Here is a 16,153-nt window from a genome sequence, read left to right on the forward strand (position 1 = left end):
GTCGTGTGTTTTATATTGATGTATTAATCGGATAACACTGAAATTAGTTGACAAATGTTATTAGCTATTAGATATGGGATCAATGATTGGCGCGCACTAGTTCCTCTTCGAGGCCCAGGTAGTGCAGGAACCAATTGAAATCCACCAGACGACCCTTGTGCAGAAACGGCAATTTGGGGCACAGCTCGAAGGCGATGTTAAGCGGCGCTATATCCGGCACCTGATCCGCACTCATGTTGAAGAAGCCCAGCACATCGCGTACCTCAATCTCTCCCTGTGCATTGCGTTGCAACACCTGCAGTATATCCTCCACAAGTTCCAGGCTGAAAGGCAGTCGACAGCCACGCAGCGTGGATCGCACTTGTGACTCTTTGATGAACGCCTTGCACGTTGGATTAATGTGACTCAAGTGCTCCACTAGCTCCTCCACGCTGTTCCAGAGTGCACGCTTCAGTTCCAGTTGGGCAGCGGCACGCACATGATTCCTATCGCAGCTGGGTGGCGGCATCTGTTCCGCCGAGAAGTAACGGCAAACGGTGACAATCTCATGATGCTGCAACGCATCCTTGCCAAGATACGAGAGCAGTGTGGTCTTGAGTGTCTCATAGCTAATGGTGGTGCCATCGCCTAGATCAGCATGCGGCTTGCAGCGCAGCACAAACTGCTTATACTGCGGACGCACTGCATCGCGTATCCGTTGCATGATCGAGCGTATGTCGGCCACAGGAAACTGAAGATGAAATCGGTAAGTGACTGAAGATGTCAATGCTAAAAAACTGATTCAAATTCCTCACCTCATTGGGATGCTGTTCCATGTAGAGTAGCGTGAACTCATCTGCCGATATGATGTGGAATATGTGATCCTTGAGATTCAAACGGGAACCTATATAGAAATCATTGGCACGATAATACTCCGGCCTGGCCGAGCTAAACTTCTCCTGGCCGGGCAGCGCAACACGTGCTCTTTTCAGGAACTCGCCACCCATAAAGCCCGAGTTGCGTCGCGCCACTTCATAGATTTGAACCGTGTCGTCGGCCAGATAGTAACTGACCACAAAGCTACGCTCGCAGTTCTCCTTTATGATGGACATTAGCTTGGCACCGAAGCGCAGAATGCAGCCATCGTATTTCATAAGCTTCTTGAAGTCAGCCTGCGGCGCTTTCGGTTCCACTGTGATGCAGTTGCCCTCCGAGTCCTCGTAGCTGCCCCAGCCATTGTAGGGCGGCAAGCGACGCACCTGACCCTGGTGGTAAGGACGCTCATCGCTGCGTTCCGGCAGCGCTTGCGGTGTAAAGTTCTGAATGCCATACTAGGAATAACAATAAATTGAAAGTTCAAATTCTTATAAATATTTTCTATTATGAAGAAATGCGTTTCTGTCATTGTCATTTCTAATATTGAAGATTCAAGAACTTGTAGAAGCTGCAAGGGTTTATCAAATGTTATCCTCGAGCACCCACATCCAGAACTCACCTTTTCTCTGTAATAGTGTTGGGTGAACTGATCGCAGCTGGTCAGCACCACGTCGCGTCCAAACACATTCAATACGGCACCAATTTGTAAATCCTGATCGGTATAGTATTGCACCTGTTTCTGACCCGTATTCAGAGGATCGGCCACATAGCGCACATCACGCATGCTGGAGCCTAGCACATTGAGTAGGGTTAGGGATGTTTGCTGGCCCGGCAGTGCCAGACCCGTAAACTCCTTGGGCAGCTTGGCGCGCTTCAGAAATGTGCTGGGTCCCTCGCGACCCGAATTCCGTGGAAATTTCTCCTTAATGTCTATGGTGTCATCGGCCAGATAATAGCATATGTCCAAGCGGCGCACGTCACCATACTCGGAACAATCATTCCAATAGCCCTGGAACTTGAGCACTCGTCTATCGAACTCCAAAAACTGGGCAAAGGAATGCCGCTTGGGCAGGGCGCCCGTATCCGGCCGAGGTGTCTGCTTGATGGCGGAACGCTTGCGCAGCTCCGTCGTCGGATCGCTGAGAAAGAAGCCAGAGAGAAAGAAAGCTTTATTAAGATCCGCTGCAGATGGGTCTAAATGGGATTAGCTACTTGGGTTCGAGGAGTGCAACTGGCACCGAAATGCCGGCACGATTGAGGAACTGTCTGGTGAACACGTCACAGCCACTGATGTGATAATCCCTGTCAAAGATCTGCACATTGGTGTCCACATTCAAATCGAATACGGACAGAAATTCACGTTCATTTGGCGATGCCTTTGGGATACGCTGGCGGTGCACAAGGCAACCTTGTGGTATGCCCGAGTTCTCCACTTTGGGCTCCGTTATCTGCATGGTGCCATCCTCCAGATAGAAATAGATCTTCACCTTGCGCACCTGATACGGTGCATGATAGATCTCGGTCAGTGGCTCCTTGAAGTACGCGTTGAAGCAGAGCACCTGTTTATCGTACGCCAGCCACGGTGGCAACTTAATGCTCATCTTGGGCGCCCACAGTGCGCCTAATTCCGCCGACACTGGTGCACACTTGGGATCCACCAGCGGCCCATTGGGCTCCACCAACTCCGGTTCGCGGCGATCCGAGAGCATATGTATGCCCTGGTAGTGCATCAGCGTCTGTTTCCGAGGATGTCGATGCTTGCTGTACTGGAAAGGCAGAAGAGAGAGAGGAGGGAGGCATTTCAACTTGGCATCTTAAACACTTTTGGGACTACTCACATCGTAGAATTGTGCACCTGGCAGCAGCGGCATTCCCGGCAGTCGCAGCATTTTGACAGTAAATTTAAATTGATTTTATATATCCACTTTGAAATTTTGAAAATGCTTCCTGCCAAATTTCGTTGCAAATTACTCGATTTTGAGTTTGCTGAGCGACTGTTTCAACATTTTCGCTGTTCGATAAATGGAACAAACAGCTCTATGGCAATGCCCAATGTTTCTCCATGGCAGCAACAGCAACAGCACCAGTGGCAGCAACTGGTTGCAGCTAGCGGTGGTAGTGAACGGGGCTGCCTCAAAAGTCGCCTTCTAGGGGGTTGCAAGATGAGAGGCAGTTTTGTGGAATGCAATGAGTGGCATTGCTTGATCTTCATGTTGTGTCTCAGTTTGAAAAGTATTTATTTTCTAGATTAATTTTGAACTTTTTAATATACTAGCTTCTAAAAATAGTATTTATTACCTCTTTGGATTTTGGGAAACTTCAAATCGACAGACTCAAATTAGATTTAAGCGTTTAAATTATATTTAAGCGTTTAAATAACATTTATAAAACTAGCGACTAATTCAAACAATGCAAATTGTTTTTTTCTTTTTGTACAAACAGTTGCAAGGATCACATTACAAATAACTCCATGTTCTAATCATTATCACCAACACCACGATCATCATCATCATCATTGTCATCATCATCGGAAACTTTCCAATTGAGTTGATAGTATTTTTTCGCATTATTCGAAAGCCATTGAAATGCGCAAATTAGTGTACAAAAGTTGCAAGTGAAAAGCTGTTTGGAAGCGCTGCCACGTCTGCAAATAAGGATAAATACGGATCAGCCAATGGATTAGCGGGATAAGTGAGAAATTGTATATATAAATAATATAAATCATGAGTAAGGGATAAGTTTATAATATAATTATATTATGTGCCTTGGAAAATGGAATAATAGTTTAAACAGGCCAAATCAAATAGTGATTTCCCTTAGCGGATTTATTACATGAATAACTCTTTTTAATATTAGTTTGGACCAGGAATGAGACGGTGATTTAACTAGTCATGATCTAACTAAGCCATATTCTTTAAAAATCTTTAGTGATCATGATTCATTCCAGTCTTAAAGATGCAACTTCTGGGATATTAACAAAATGAAATAATATTAAGATGCTTCAGCTCACCGCTTGACGACCATAAAGTAGTAGGTTGTATAGAGGCAACTGGAGCAGTTGGTGGTCGTGCAGCGTGCAATGGGTCCATTGTTGATGTGCGAACTCATATAGGGTTCGGGCAGCAGGCGATGCAGTGCAGCATTCTCGTAGACGGGCACGTGTCGGTTCATAGTTTGTATCGCATGCAAACAGTCATCGTAGAGGGTCACCTGATTCTCCGGGGAGGGCACAGCGAATACTTTACGTGTGCCAACGGGCAGCAGCAGACGCTGTTGCGTCTCCAGTTCACGCACCCAAAACAGACCCTTCTTGCGAATGGAACTGGGGAGGGGGAGGTGAGAAGGTTGGAAAGTTTATTGAAAGACAACTTTCCTTGCACCCCATTCTCAACTCACATGGGCGTAATTTTTTGCCGATTATCGTAGAAATTCTGATAGAAGCGCTCGTAGACCATCGGTATATAATTGACGGAGGTGTTGTGAAAGATGCGCACATGGTTCATAAACTTGGAGAGTGCAGCCGGCAGATAGATGAGAGCACAGCCTGCAACATAAATCAAAAGTGACTCTCTCCTCGCTTTTACTTTTTCTGTGTCTCTCTGGTTTACTCACGATCTGCGGCCAGAGATTGCAGCATGGGTAAATTGGAGATGCGCTCGGGCAGATGCAGCAGTGCCTCATTGTCGCTCACATTGAGCTCGTTGAGACGCACACATTCGCTGAGCTGCAGGGGCAGTCGTCGAAATTGATTTTTGGCAATGTTCAGATGCTCCAAATTGCGCAAGGTGTTCAGCTCTAATTGGAGGAAAATGTCAAATTGATGCCAAAATGAATGTGTATCTCACTTACCCACTGGCAGCTCGCACAGCTGATTGCCACTCACGTTCAGCTGCTGCAGATTGAGCAGGAGACCCAATGTTTTGGGCAGTTCGCGCAACTCGTTGTTGGACACATCCAGAAATTCCAGATTCTCCAGCAAATATATGTCCACAGGCAGTTCGGTGAGATTATTGCCAGCCAAATGGATGAACTTGAGTGTGGTGATATTGAGCAGCCATTTGGGTATGACAGATATATAGTTCTCTTTCAGATATACCTCCTCCAGGTCCTCGTAGAGGAACAGGTCCATAGGCACGTCCTTAAAATTTAAATAGCTCCAGTGCAATATGGTTTTATTCATTTCAAAGCGTTCGAGTTACACAATTTTTCATCAACTTAATTGATACTGATAGATATTTTGATTGTTCCTTTGTTTTGGTTTTATATCTATCTAACTATATATATATATATATTTATATATATAGAGTCAGCTGTATTTAGTTTGTTTTTACGCGGTCATGATCAAAATTTGGCATGCGGCGCCTTCACTGTCACCCACAAAACTGGCCCCTCAAACAACAAACAGCAACAGTTTGCTCACACAAAAAAGTCTTCTTTTCTTTACTTAACTTTCTAGTCTCATTTCCACTTTGATATGCTCGCGAGCATATTCACTTAGTTTTCGCAGATCGGGTATATATATATATGTTAGAGATTTGAATTTATTTCTAAAAATGTTTATTTGCAATTGCTCGCTGGCGTATACGTAATGCGACAGCCTAAAGGTATGCAACAAATACTCTCGCTGCAAAAGCTCATTTGACACTGACATTGAATTTGATGCGGGTTGCACTCTGCAAGCGGCTGCATTGATTCGCAGCTTGTTCTTGTGTTTGTATTGTTGTTGCTGTCTCTTCAAGGTCATTGCGTTAAAAATAGAGCTGTGCGAGAGCCGACTTAAACTTTTCTGTGCTAAAAGCTTAACCTCAAGTTTTGGCTGGTGAATTCGCTAACTGTCGCTGTACTAAAAAAGACAGTAGCATGGAACTTGTACGTGGTTAGCCAAGTTTCAAACCCAACAACTGCTTCTGCAGAACAATTTTATCCTTTTTAAGAGTTACTAAACTGAAGAAACTGTGAATGATTGTGAATGATATATAGATATATGTTGTATATATGATATGTATGATTAAAATTGATTATGATTTTGTTATATTTCAAAGTTTATAGCCGTATCGTCTACATATAATTAAAAATAAATGCAAACAATTCAAAATCACTTTGCAGGCGTTACGTGTAACAATGTAAACATAACAAATGCGTTATATTGTATTCCCTCATTTGTTTATTTGTTTATGATGCCACAATATGCAGCCTCTCTGCGTTCCTTTTCCGCTTATTTAAACAATTTCGCGCACAAAATAAACAATCAATTCGCGACGTGAAACTAAAACGCAATTTATGATTTATTCTTGAAACAGATTTTTCGACTTTATTTTGACTATTTTGACAGTTTTCACAAAAGTGCAGTGACTTAATAATAGATCGGGGGATAGCCACCAAAATATGGGCTACTGAACGGTGAATAGTGATGATAGCTGCCGTAGGGCGAAAACTGTTGGTAGCCACTGTACGGCGACGAATAGTAATGATCATGATGATGATGACCATAATTAGACGACGATCCATAATAGGGCGACGATATACCTATCGGGATAGACAGAGGTATTCCCCCGCTGATGAAAATCGGCTTAGCTTCAAGCTGACCCATTAAAAGGCCAATAAGCGCCACAACAGCTAACAAGACTTTCATGATTCCACGCGAAGTGTGTCAACGAACTGAGTAGCGTTCAAAATTAAAATCACTTTTTATAGGCTCTGCAGCAAGTGTAAGAAATTTCACCGAAAGAATTAGCAACTAATTTAAAGAATGTTTTTCCTCCAACAAAAAAAAGCAATAATTTCTTGAATAAATATTTGCTTTATTTTGGCAAAGCAAAATTTCGACAATTTATAAAGCTCTACACCGTTTATCACAAGTCGCCGTCGCAGTACAGAAAGTAGGCGTGGCTTTTACGCACCCGCCTTTAGATTAATCGTTAGTTGCTTGAAATCACGATCGCTGAGCAAATGCCATTTATAGCCCAATATCTGTGAGATTTCACGCTCAACAGCTTCGTAGGAGCGCGAGTTGCGCCTCAGCCACAAATGGAACTCATCAGTCCACTCCGAGTGCCGGGGCCAGTCACAGCGCAAGATGACAGCGAAGCGACGCACGTGCAACTGTTGCAGATTCTTTGCGGTGCGCGCCACCAACAACAGGGTCGATGTGGACACCTTTTCCCGGATGATCTGAAGACAAAACAATAAAAATATGTATATGTATATATATATATCTATATATTAGTACCAGTGTATCCAGATTGAAGCACTGTCGGCACATCATCAGTAGCAGGCTGTCAACGCGATTGTCAAAGGATTTGGGACTGCTGAAGCGGGGCAACAGCTCATGGCCATAGATGGCCAGGGTGTTCTTGTAGTGATCCAGCATGCGGATGAGCAGATCGATGCGAATGCGTGCCTGTGGTGCCCAATACGTGATGCTGTGCACCGGTGCCTCTGGCTGCAGCACCACCTCACCGTCCACCAGATTCTCCACACGCAGATGGACTCTCAGACGTGGATTCGTAGCTTTGAGACTTCGCCAGGCTTTCACGCCACAGGCGCTAATGCTAAGATGATTGGGCGTATAACAGTTTTGCAGCAAATGCAAATGTCGCAATTTTGTGTCCGCCAGCAAGGATATCACATCATCATCTATATTTTGTGGCGATATAGTCAACACCTATGGATGGGCAGGGGCTGATTAGTAAAGTTCCAAGTTTAATTGCAAGTTTACTCACCTGCAGATTGAGAAATAGACCCACATGCATAATGGGGCAATGTGTTGTGGTTACGTTCACCAGATTGAGGACACGCATCTTGGTGCAACAGCTGCACACGACTTCGTCCAGCAAATGATTCGCCTCAAAGCGTTCCAGTACAAAATCAATCAACTTCAATGTATGCAAATCACTCAAACGCAGCATTAGCTCCTTCAGCCCCTTCAGCAGTTGACCCCCGGTGCCAAAGAGCTTGATGCCTTCGGGATCGTTGCGCTGGGACATGTTGCAGGGAAAATGATAGACCAGCGAGCGTATGCGTTGACCCATGCCCTCCAACTCACGCTGAGGATTGTGCTCCAAACCCTAGAAAGATGGCAAGAGGTTTATTGAATGCTATCTGTTTGGAGTTGTTTCCACAGTAGAATAGTCTAGGATGCCCTACGAAATCCTATTGTGCTTCAATCTATGTACTTTTTAAGCTTCCAATGATATGAATCAAGTTCAAACTGTGATCAACAAAGACTATAGAGACATGACTCTGTCTATATAAGTATATATGCAACACTATGAATATAAATAGAGCTCTATGAAAGTAGATCTATTTCTATAGGCAAGTATTACTTCTTACAGATTCTCACTGATCATTCTCATCTAAGGTTGCCAACAGTCTAAGATCTTTTGCCCTTTCCATTTGCTTACCTTATCCATGCTCCACGAGAGCACTGTCATAAACTGATAGATGTTATTGAAGCTATGCCAGGGTCGAAACTCGATGCCTCTCAAATGTTTGCCGATGCGTGCCAGACAATTCTGGGTACGCATATGATCCAAACAGTATTGCCAGCCCGAGTAGTAGTTGTACTTTTGACGCGTCAGAGTACGATCATCGACCACAAAATTATTCCAAACGGTGGGTAAATAAAAGGCACTATACCATTGCCGGCAAACCTATATAAAGAGAGAGAGAGAGACACAGTTAGATAATCCATCAGTTCCGCATATATCTTACATACCAGACTGGCATAGTAACGTTCCTTGGGGGTTAGATACGTGAATATGTCTTCGAGCACCAGATTGGGCAGCTCGGACCAACGGGAATAGGTACGCTGCGATTCATCTAGTTTATCATTCGGATCGTCGTCATTTTCATCTATGTCTATATAGCAGGCTGTCAGAAGAGAGAGGGAGAGAGAGAAAGAGAGATGGAGAGGAGGTGAGTGTGAGTGTGAGAGAGACGTAGATGGTTTTGCGTTTTTCTTTTCAATTTGTTGACATTTATATTCACTTTATACCCTTTGATTATTCGAGAGAATATTATATTTTTATCGATAAGTTTGTAACGCATTGAAGAAAAGTATATATACTCTTAATCAACCTTAGCCGAGTCGATTTAACCGGGTTAGTTTGTTTATCTGTATAAGATGGTCCATCAGTTCTTAATTTATTATATTCCTCACAACATCAGATGTTCATCGAACTAGTTTTATTATTATTCAATCGGCACTTAGACTTATGTCAGCTAGAGTATTTAATCTTCGACTTGCCTTAGATAGACGATCTTTCTGGTTTTCGTATACCTTTTTCATGCTCATCGATCTTCCAGCCTGCCTTCTGCATATCCTGCTTGTCCAGCTGGGCGCTGTCCTTGCGCCTAGCGCTAACTGCAGCCATCTCGATAGACAATTACTAATTCTCCTATATATTTGCTATATTTTGCATTTAAAATTGTCTCAATTATTTACAAGACGTGCCGAAAACAAGACACATTACGATATGCCACACTCTAATTTTGAAATTTTTGGCACCGCTTGCTGTTTTATTTATTTTTTTTCTTTTGTTGTGCTTTTTTTTTTTAGATGCGATTTATTTTTATATAGTTTGGATCGTTCGGTTCGCTCGGACAGCGTCGCATCGCAACGCGTCGCGTCGCGTTTGGGTTGAAGACTGACAGAGTCTTTAAACAAATGCCTTTCAATATTCAAATGCTATTTTCGAAAATTAGAACGAAAGCAATGCAAAAGTTGTAGTTTTTCGTTAAGTTTCGAAATTTGGTAAAAAAGCACGCCTTCGTCGAGTTTGTTGTTGTTTATTTTGGCTTGTTGTCTGTTTTTGTTTGCTGGAAATGATTTCGATACTTTTGTGTTTATTTAGAAATTGTTGTTGTTCGATGTTGATGTTATTCGATGTCTTTGTTATAATTAGATGGCCGACGTTTGATGTGGCAAGGTCTAAGGGCACACACACACAAAACTGGGGCAACTTGTTGATGTTGCCTCTAAAATCTTGTTGAGGTGTTAATTATAAATAAACGTTCCGTTGCATGCGATTTGAGCAACAACTAATCACTGAGTTAGCCGACTCTCAGCTCTCAAGTGGAGAACGTGTAATCCAACAACTCCATTTTCAGCACTTTGATAAGTCAAACTTCAGTTCTTTATTTACAAGTTTACATTATAAACAGGTGTAGTCTGGCATAGAAATATGAATGCCATATTGTTGGGGGCACATCCTATATATAGCAACCTAATACCCCAAACCCATTAAAAATGGGAAAGGCGGCATATTGAAATTGTGTTAAGGTGTGTCTATAGTCTATATATATTCTTGATCAGCATCAGCAGGAGAGTTGATTTAGTTATGCCAGTCTGTATGAACTTATACTTATAAATTGGCATAAAAGTTCTTGTATATTTTAGAGATCAAGATTTGATAGATCGACAATCGATTTCCCATAGCAATAAAAGACACAATTGTAAATAATATACAATAAAATGTTGAACAAACCGCTATCAGCAAACCATTTATTTGAAATATTTAACTCAAATCAAATTTAAATCGAATTTATATGAAATTTATTTGAAATATTTTATAATTTAAATATTCAAGACAAGCATAAGAATTCAATATAATATTTGTAAAGCAACTGCAAACATTAAAACAACCACTGTGTAAAAGCAAAGTTGAGTTTTTAAGCAGACAAAGCTACTTGGCCATTCTGTCGTCTGCTTTTGACATTTGACACCACTTTGCAGGACGCCAGTGGAGCTGAAATGCCAATGTCCTTCCACTCACCAGCATTGCTGTTGTTGCTGTTGTTGTAGTTGTGTAAGTTGTTTAAGTTGTTGTTGTTCTCCGTTGTCTTGATTATGCCACCAAACAGCTATCCAAGTTGTGCAGTTGTCCAGTTGTCCAGTGCTGTCTCGCATGCCATCGCTGTCAAGGAGCTGCTAAAGGAAGCAACTACACAGAGGCCATTGTCATTTCCGGCAGGTACACTTAGCGGAAACAGCTGTTTATGGCTCGTGTTCCCACTGGGTGCTTATGGCGACTACTAAAAAAATGTGCAAAGGCATTTTTGCAATTTTCTTTGCACATTTTCTGCAAAGTGACCAAAAGTGACTCAGACACGACTTTTTTATTATTACTGCAGGAGGTATTTTAAGCTTGTCGTGATGCTTGTAACGCATAAAGCTTGTAAAGAACAGATAAAGATTATATCCACTTGAGTGGTATCACTTGCCAAATGGATATAGCCATATCTAACTTACTGTTCCAATTTTCAAGGTATTTTGTTTGAAGTCACCAGTTATAAAATACTCATCATGCCGATCGTTCAGCTTTCTAAATGTATACTAAAATAGAAATGTCACCGGATTAACTCCGAGCTGTTAGGGTATGTAATCTTCGGCTTTGGTTGTCATCCGCTGCTGTTTTTATTATTCTTTTGCAGTCTGTTGCACACTTTTAGGATCAGCGCATTTTTCGCGGCTGAGCACTTAAAAATATGCTAAATATTTGATAAGCAACGCAACGAGCTGAAACAATTGTATGCAATTGTATGCCGTAATTAAAACAAATTTAAAAGCAGTTAAAACACACTCACACACACACACACTTGTGTGTGTGTGCGGATGGAAAAGCACTTCCGCATTGGGTTTGAGCACATCAAATATGACAGCAGCCGTTTGCCGGTTCGCACAGAAAATTTGTGTATGCAAATTTGAATGTCAACAAAAACTTGCCGTTTAACCCAAAAACCTTATTTTGTGTGGCATCGTTTGCCATTTTGCAACCGGCATCTGGCTTCTGGCAACCTGGCAACCATTTTGAACGTAACATTTACCAAAATGCTTTTTACACTTGCCGACTTTGGCAGCATGAAGCGCATTGCGCCAAATTTATGCTACCTACCTGGATGTGTGTGTCTGTGTGTGTCTGTGTGTGTCTGTGTGTGTGTGTGTGTGTATGTGTGTGTGTATGTGTGTGCTTACTTATTAGAGATGTGTGCGTGACTTAATAAACAAGATGTCCAAAATGGAAGCTAAAAAAAGATTTAGGTTGCGATAAGAATTATATTTAAATTTTAAATGCATGCTTAGCATATAATTTAGGCAGTAGTTTATACAGTTTATACAGCATAGCTTATATAATATGAATGCGATTGGACAAGTCAGGGCTGATATTACATTCACCATCTTATGCTGTCTGCATTCAGAGGTATTTCCTTTCTCAGTTTGTATTTATGTCTCACCTTATCCTTTTTCTCTTTCTCTCTTCTGCTTTTTTCTTATCGTTTACTATATCCGTCTCTCTTCCTCTGTGTCTCCCTAGCTGTACCTCTCTCTCTTCCTGCGCCTTCTCTTCATCTCTCTCTTAGTCACACTATAATTATCTCTCTATGGATTTTCTTTGTTCTTGCTCTCCCCTGCCTTCTTCCTTACTTTTCTCTCCCTCTTTCTTCTTATCTATCTCATATAGTACCTTACTTTCTATCAGTCGTTGCACTAAGTCTTACAAAATATGATTTTCTAGTGATGTAAAAATGTAATTTCATATATTTGATGAATTACTCACATTCAATTTGAGTTGCTTGACAACTGTTGCGATATTTGAAAAGTTGCATCTCTGACATGCTTATGCATAAGTATGCATATTCAAGCACATAAGTGTGCTGCTGTGTGTGCTGCTCTCTGTGTGTGTGGTGTGTGTGTGTGTGGTGTGTGTGTGTGGTGTGTGTGTACCGGCAGCTTAAAACTGTAAAACAGGAAGTTGCTCGTTGGCTTGGTTAGCCAAGCCCGGCCAAGCACTCGACGCTGTCTTCCTGGCTGCCAATTGTTGCTATTGCTGTTGTTGTTGTTGTGTTCTTGGTATGGTTGTTGCACATGTTGCATGTTGTTGTTCTTATTGTTGTTGTTGTTGTTTCTATTTTGGACTTGCTCAGGTGCATTGCGTTGGCAGCTGTTTTGGCCCATTGTTTCTAGCCGTCGGATGTTGCCAAGTTTTGGGCCATTTAATGTATAATTTTGTAGCATTTTAATTACATGCACTCGACTGCCCTCCTTCAACCCACCACCACCCTCCACGCCCCCAAAACATTGCCACCGGCGTCAGTTAAATTCATGGCATGTGGTTATGCAAATTGACGGCTTATGGCCATGGCTAAAACGTCGCATGACTTTGATTTTTGTGCATATGCACACTGCATTTGTGTTAACATTTTAATTGCAAATCATTTTGCAAGTCATTGAAGTAAGTTGTTCTTTGAGTTGTTGCTCAAATTGTTGTTGTTGTTGCTTATTGTGTTGCATAACTTTGGGCGTTTATTTGGGGTGGTCCTACCTACCTGGCTGGTTAAGTGCTCTCAACTGTAGTGGGTGAAGTACTTATGGATTATGTAACTGCTCAGCTTAAACTCGAACACTCACATTGAGTAGCAGTTTGGAGTTTTATTCTGAACAATTGGCGAACGCAATTTTCTTAGATCTGTGTTTAAATGGGGGAATAATGTAGAAGTATTATTTATGTATAAATGTTAGTTTAACGAGAGACATTTTTAAGTTATTTTGTGGAAAGTGTCGAAGGCGTATTTTGAAAAATCATGGCTTATATTGAAAAAATAATTGATTTGAATTTGATTCAGTACGAAACACATTTGATGAATTTTAATCTATGTTTTTAATTATATTTTGTATATTTTTGATAGTGAAGATACTCCTTTTGGGATATAGTTTCAGCAGAAATAAGGACTTTTATGTTATAATCTGTACGTCATTTAAAGTAGAATGCTTTAAAGTATAAAGCCTGAAGTCTTAGATGCAAAAGCGAGTCCTTGCTGAGTATCTTTAATGTGCCATCCTCTTGCAGCGACCATCTAAAGAAAACAAAGTAAAAAACATATTGAATAACAAATATAAAATAAATTCCCAGCTTAAATTTCTTCAAAAGTTTTCAAAAACAATTTTTAATAAATCGACAGAAATACATATAGATAGATATAAAAATCATTCGAAAAGTCAGCACAGTCTTAAGTCAGTTGCAGGCCCTGCTTTGACTGCTTTGACTGCTTTGACTGCTTTGTCAGCTGCTCATTTCTATATATCCCACCTATATCCCATCCACCCCCCTTGTCTTATGAGCGTAGAACATATCCGCTTTATATGCTAGCATATAAAGCTTTGCTGCGGGGCTTACCAAAAGAACGAAGGAACGAACTTTGTGGCAGTTGCAACTGCTGCCTGGCTGGCTATGAATTTGGATGCGCAGCTGTTGCTCGTATGCAAAGTTCTTCTTCTTCAATGGGTGCTGCTGTCTCTGAGTGGATAACTTAAAGCAGCCAAAGTTTTATATAAACTTACAAATAGGGCTCAATCTCAATCACAGCAGCGGAAGCAGCAAAAAAGACCCAGCAACCACCCACATTCAATTATCAATTGTTCTGGCGTTGTCACTTTAGTTCATCCTCTCCTCCTTCCCCTCCTCCTCCCATTATTCCCTTACCAGCTGTGGGAGCAACCCTCAATGGCAATTGGGTCGTTGCCACCCTTAGTAATTTGCCCTGACAATAGTCATGCATTTTAATTGAGCAGCAGCTGCGGTTCATCTAGACCCCAACACTCCCCTCTACGTCCCCGACCCTCTTAAACGCCCACTAAACGCAGCAAATTGTGGCCATTAAAAAAAATACCATATAAAATAGAAACTTTTTACCAGTTTTGTTTTGTAACCATTTTTTTTTTGGTGGAAATGACAGCAATTATTTGTAAAATATTTATATTACAATTGAATTGAAAAACTTTCTGTCTGTGGCAGTTTGGCTTGCCTCCACCCAACACCCCCCGGCCGTTCCCCAGCCGAATAAAAATCACTAGGAGCAACTTTGGTGCACTAATAAAATGAATGGAAATTAAAGCAGTGCGAGTATCTGTTGGCGTGTGCAAAACAATTAAGCTAAAATTGTTATTGCAATTTGAAAACAATTGTCAAATTATGCAAATGTAAAGTATTTTTCAACAAACACCCAACTTCCCCATCCAAAACGAAAAACTTGAAAAGCTAACAAGGTAAACAACTCCAGCGAACAACCTGCGAATGCTGCTGCTCAAAGATTTATGGCGACTGCCTCAGGCTAGTCTATTGTGGCACTCCTCCCCGCTTCTTTTTGGTGAAAGTTGAAAGTGGCACGTTGTCAGCTGCAAGGCGATTGCAATTTGCATAAAAATTCATTGGTTATGCGGCAAGTTGAGAAAACTCAGCTGCCAACACAACCATCTCCTTGCCACTTGCCACACAGCGACTCAAGTCAACACTTGAATTACCTGATAAAAAAAAAACACTCATACATATAAACATATATAGATATATATCTATATATATTGTAATCCACAAGCTGAACTCGATTTGATATGCAAGGAAATTATTATATTAGGACGCATTTGTATTTCCAGCAAATCGAAAAGATTTATGACTGTTATTCGATTGTAAGTTCTGCGAGTCTCTTGAGCATTTGAGTCTTTTGAGTTTAACTTGCTCTTAGAAATCTACATTCCTCAGCTGTCTCTCGTCAAAGTAACAACTTCGAATTAAAAAAAATAAATTGCATTTTTTCTCTCAAAAAACAAACGATGAAATTCTTTGAGAAATTTAGCTAATCTACAAATCCTTTTACAGTATATATTTAGTTTCATATAAGTAACAGTAATTTGCAGCATTCGAAAGTTTTTTGTTCAAGATTTTGTTAATGTAAATATTAATCATAAAAATGTAGCATACTTTTTGGGGAAAGTGATGTTCTTTTTGTATGGAAAATATAATGAAATTGTTGCCTTTAATTAGTTATAATCTCCAGTTCTGAATACATGGCTGCTGGCAAGGTTGGATAAGGGGGAAGGCGATGCATGTTCCATCCTCCCATGCCTCAAAGTTCCTATGGAAAGAAGAGTGACAAATGGATTATCATGGCTAGAAAGTTTCATTGAGTGCTTGGCGGCCAATTCATTAAACACCTCAATAATCGTTGGGATGTTAAAGACTTTTCTGATTAAAGAAACTGATAATCCCTGTCAAATAATTCATTTACATATTTTACTCAAGCTTTGCCGATAATAATAAGCATTTGATTGCTTTCTACCAAGTATATGTCTTGTCTACTTACCTTTGCCTACTTTGCCTTTGAATTGTGACAGTTCTTTTCAAGACCATTGCCACTGCCCCCAAAATAATTCAATTTAAATATCAATATTCAATTATGTTAACACAAAAAACACTTCTTACACAAAGCGTTGAACGAAGGTGTTTTTGCTGTTGTATTCAGGTGT

At 41.0% G+C, this 16,153-nt stretch overlaps 3 protein-coding genes across 3 annotated transcripts; all 3 read right to left on the bottom strand.

Annotated features, from left to right (window-relative positions):
• Nucleotide 1: 1 nt before the first annotated feature.
• Nucleotides 2-3,077, bottom strand: LOC6568723 (EF-hand domain-containing family member C2). Its single transcript, XM_001995188.2, has 5 exons — nucleotides 2,694-3,077; nucleotides 2,068-2,621; nucleotides 1,475-1,994; nucleotides 795-1,310; nucleotides 2-730 (listed from the first exon to the last, which is right to left on the bottom strand). Exons 1-5 carry the CDS (start codon nucleotides 2,742-2,744, stop codon nucleotides 80-82), a joined length of 2,292 nt encoding a protein of 763 aa, XP_001995224.1. The 5' UTR covers nucleotides 2,745-3,077; the 3' UTR covers nucleotides 2-79.
• Nucleotides 3,078-3,165: 88 nt separating this feature from the next.
• Nucleotides 3,166-5,342, bottom strand: LOC6568722 (leucine-rich repeat protein soc-2 homolog). The gene is made up of 5 exons (XM_001995187.3): nucleotides 4,705-5,342; nucleotides 4,468-4,650; nucleotides 4,252-4,399; nucleotides 3,866-4,177; nucleotides 3,166-3,499 (listed from the first exon to the last, which is right to left on the bottom strand). The coding sequence occupies exons 1-5, from the start codon at nucleotides 5,033-5,035 to the stop codon at nucleotides 3,331-3,333; spliced, it is 1,143 nt and encodes a 380-aa protein (XP_001995223.1). The 5' UTR covers nucleotides 5,036-5,342; the 3' UTR covers nucleotides 3,166-3,330.
• A 1,293-nt stretch (nucleotides 5,343-6,635) lies between these two features.
• Nucleotides 6,636-9,508, bottom strand: LOC6568986. Its single transcript, XM_032741009.1, has 6 exons — nucleotides 9,137-9,508; nucleotides 8,573-8,727; nucleotides 8,259-8,507; nucleotides 7,578-7,922; nucleotides 7,085-7,519; nucleotides 6,636-7,026 (listed from the first exon to the last, which is right to left on the bottom strand). The coding sequence occupies exons 1-6, from the start codon at nucleotides 9,228-9,230 to the stop codon at nucleotides 6,748-6,750; spliced, it is 1,557 nt and encodes a 518-aa protein (XP_032596900.1). The 5' UTR covers nucleotides 9,231-9,508; the 3' UTR covers nucleotides 6,636-6,747.
• Nucleotides 9,509-16,153: the final 6,645 nt, after the last annotated feature.

This window comes from Drosophila grimshawi, unplaced genomic scaffold (assembly GCF_018153295.1).
Source record: "Drosophila grimshawi isolate 15287-2541.00 unplaced genomic scaffold, ASM1815329v1 contig_1367, whole genome shotgun sequence".
NCBI classification, from domain to species: domain Eukaryota; kingdom Metazoa; phylum Arthropoda; class Insecta; order Diptera; family Drosophilidae; genus Drosophila; species Drosophila grimshawi.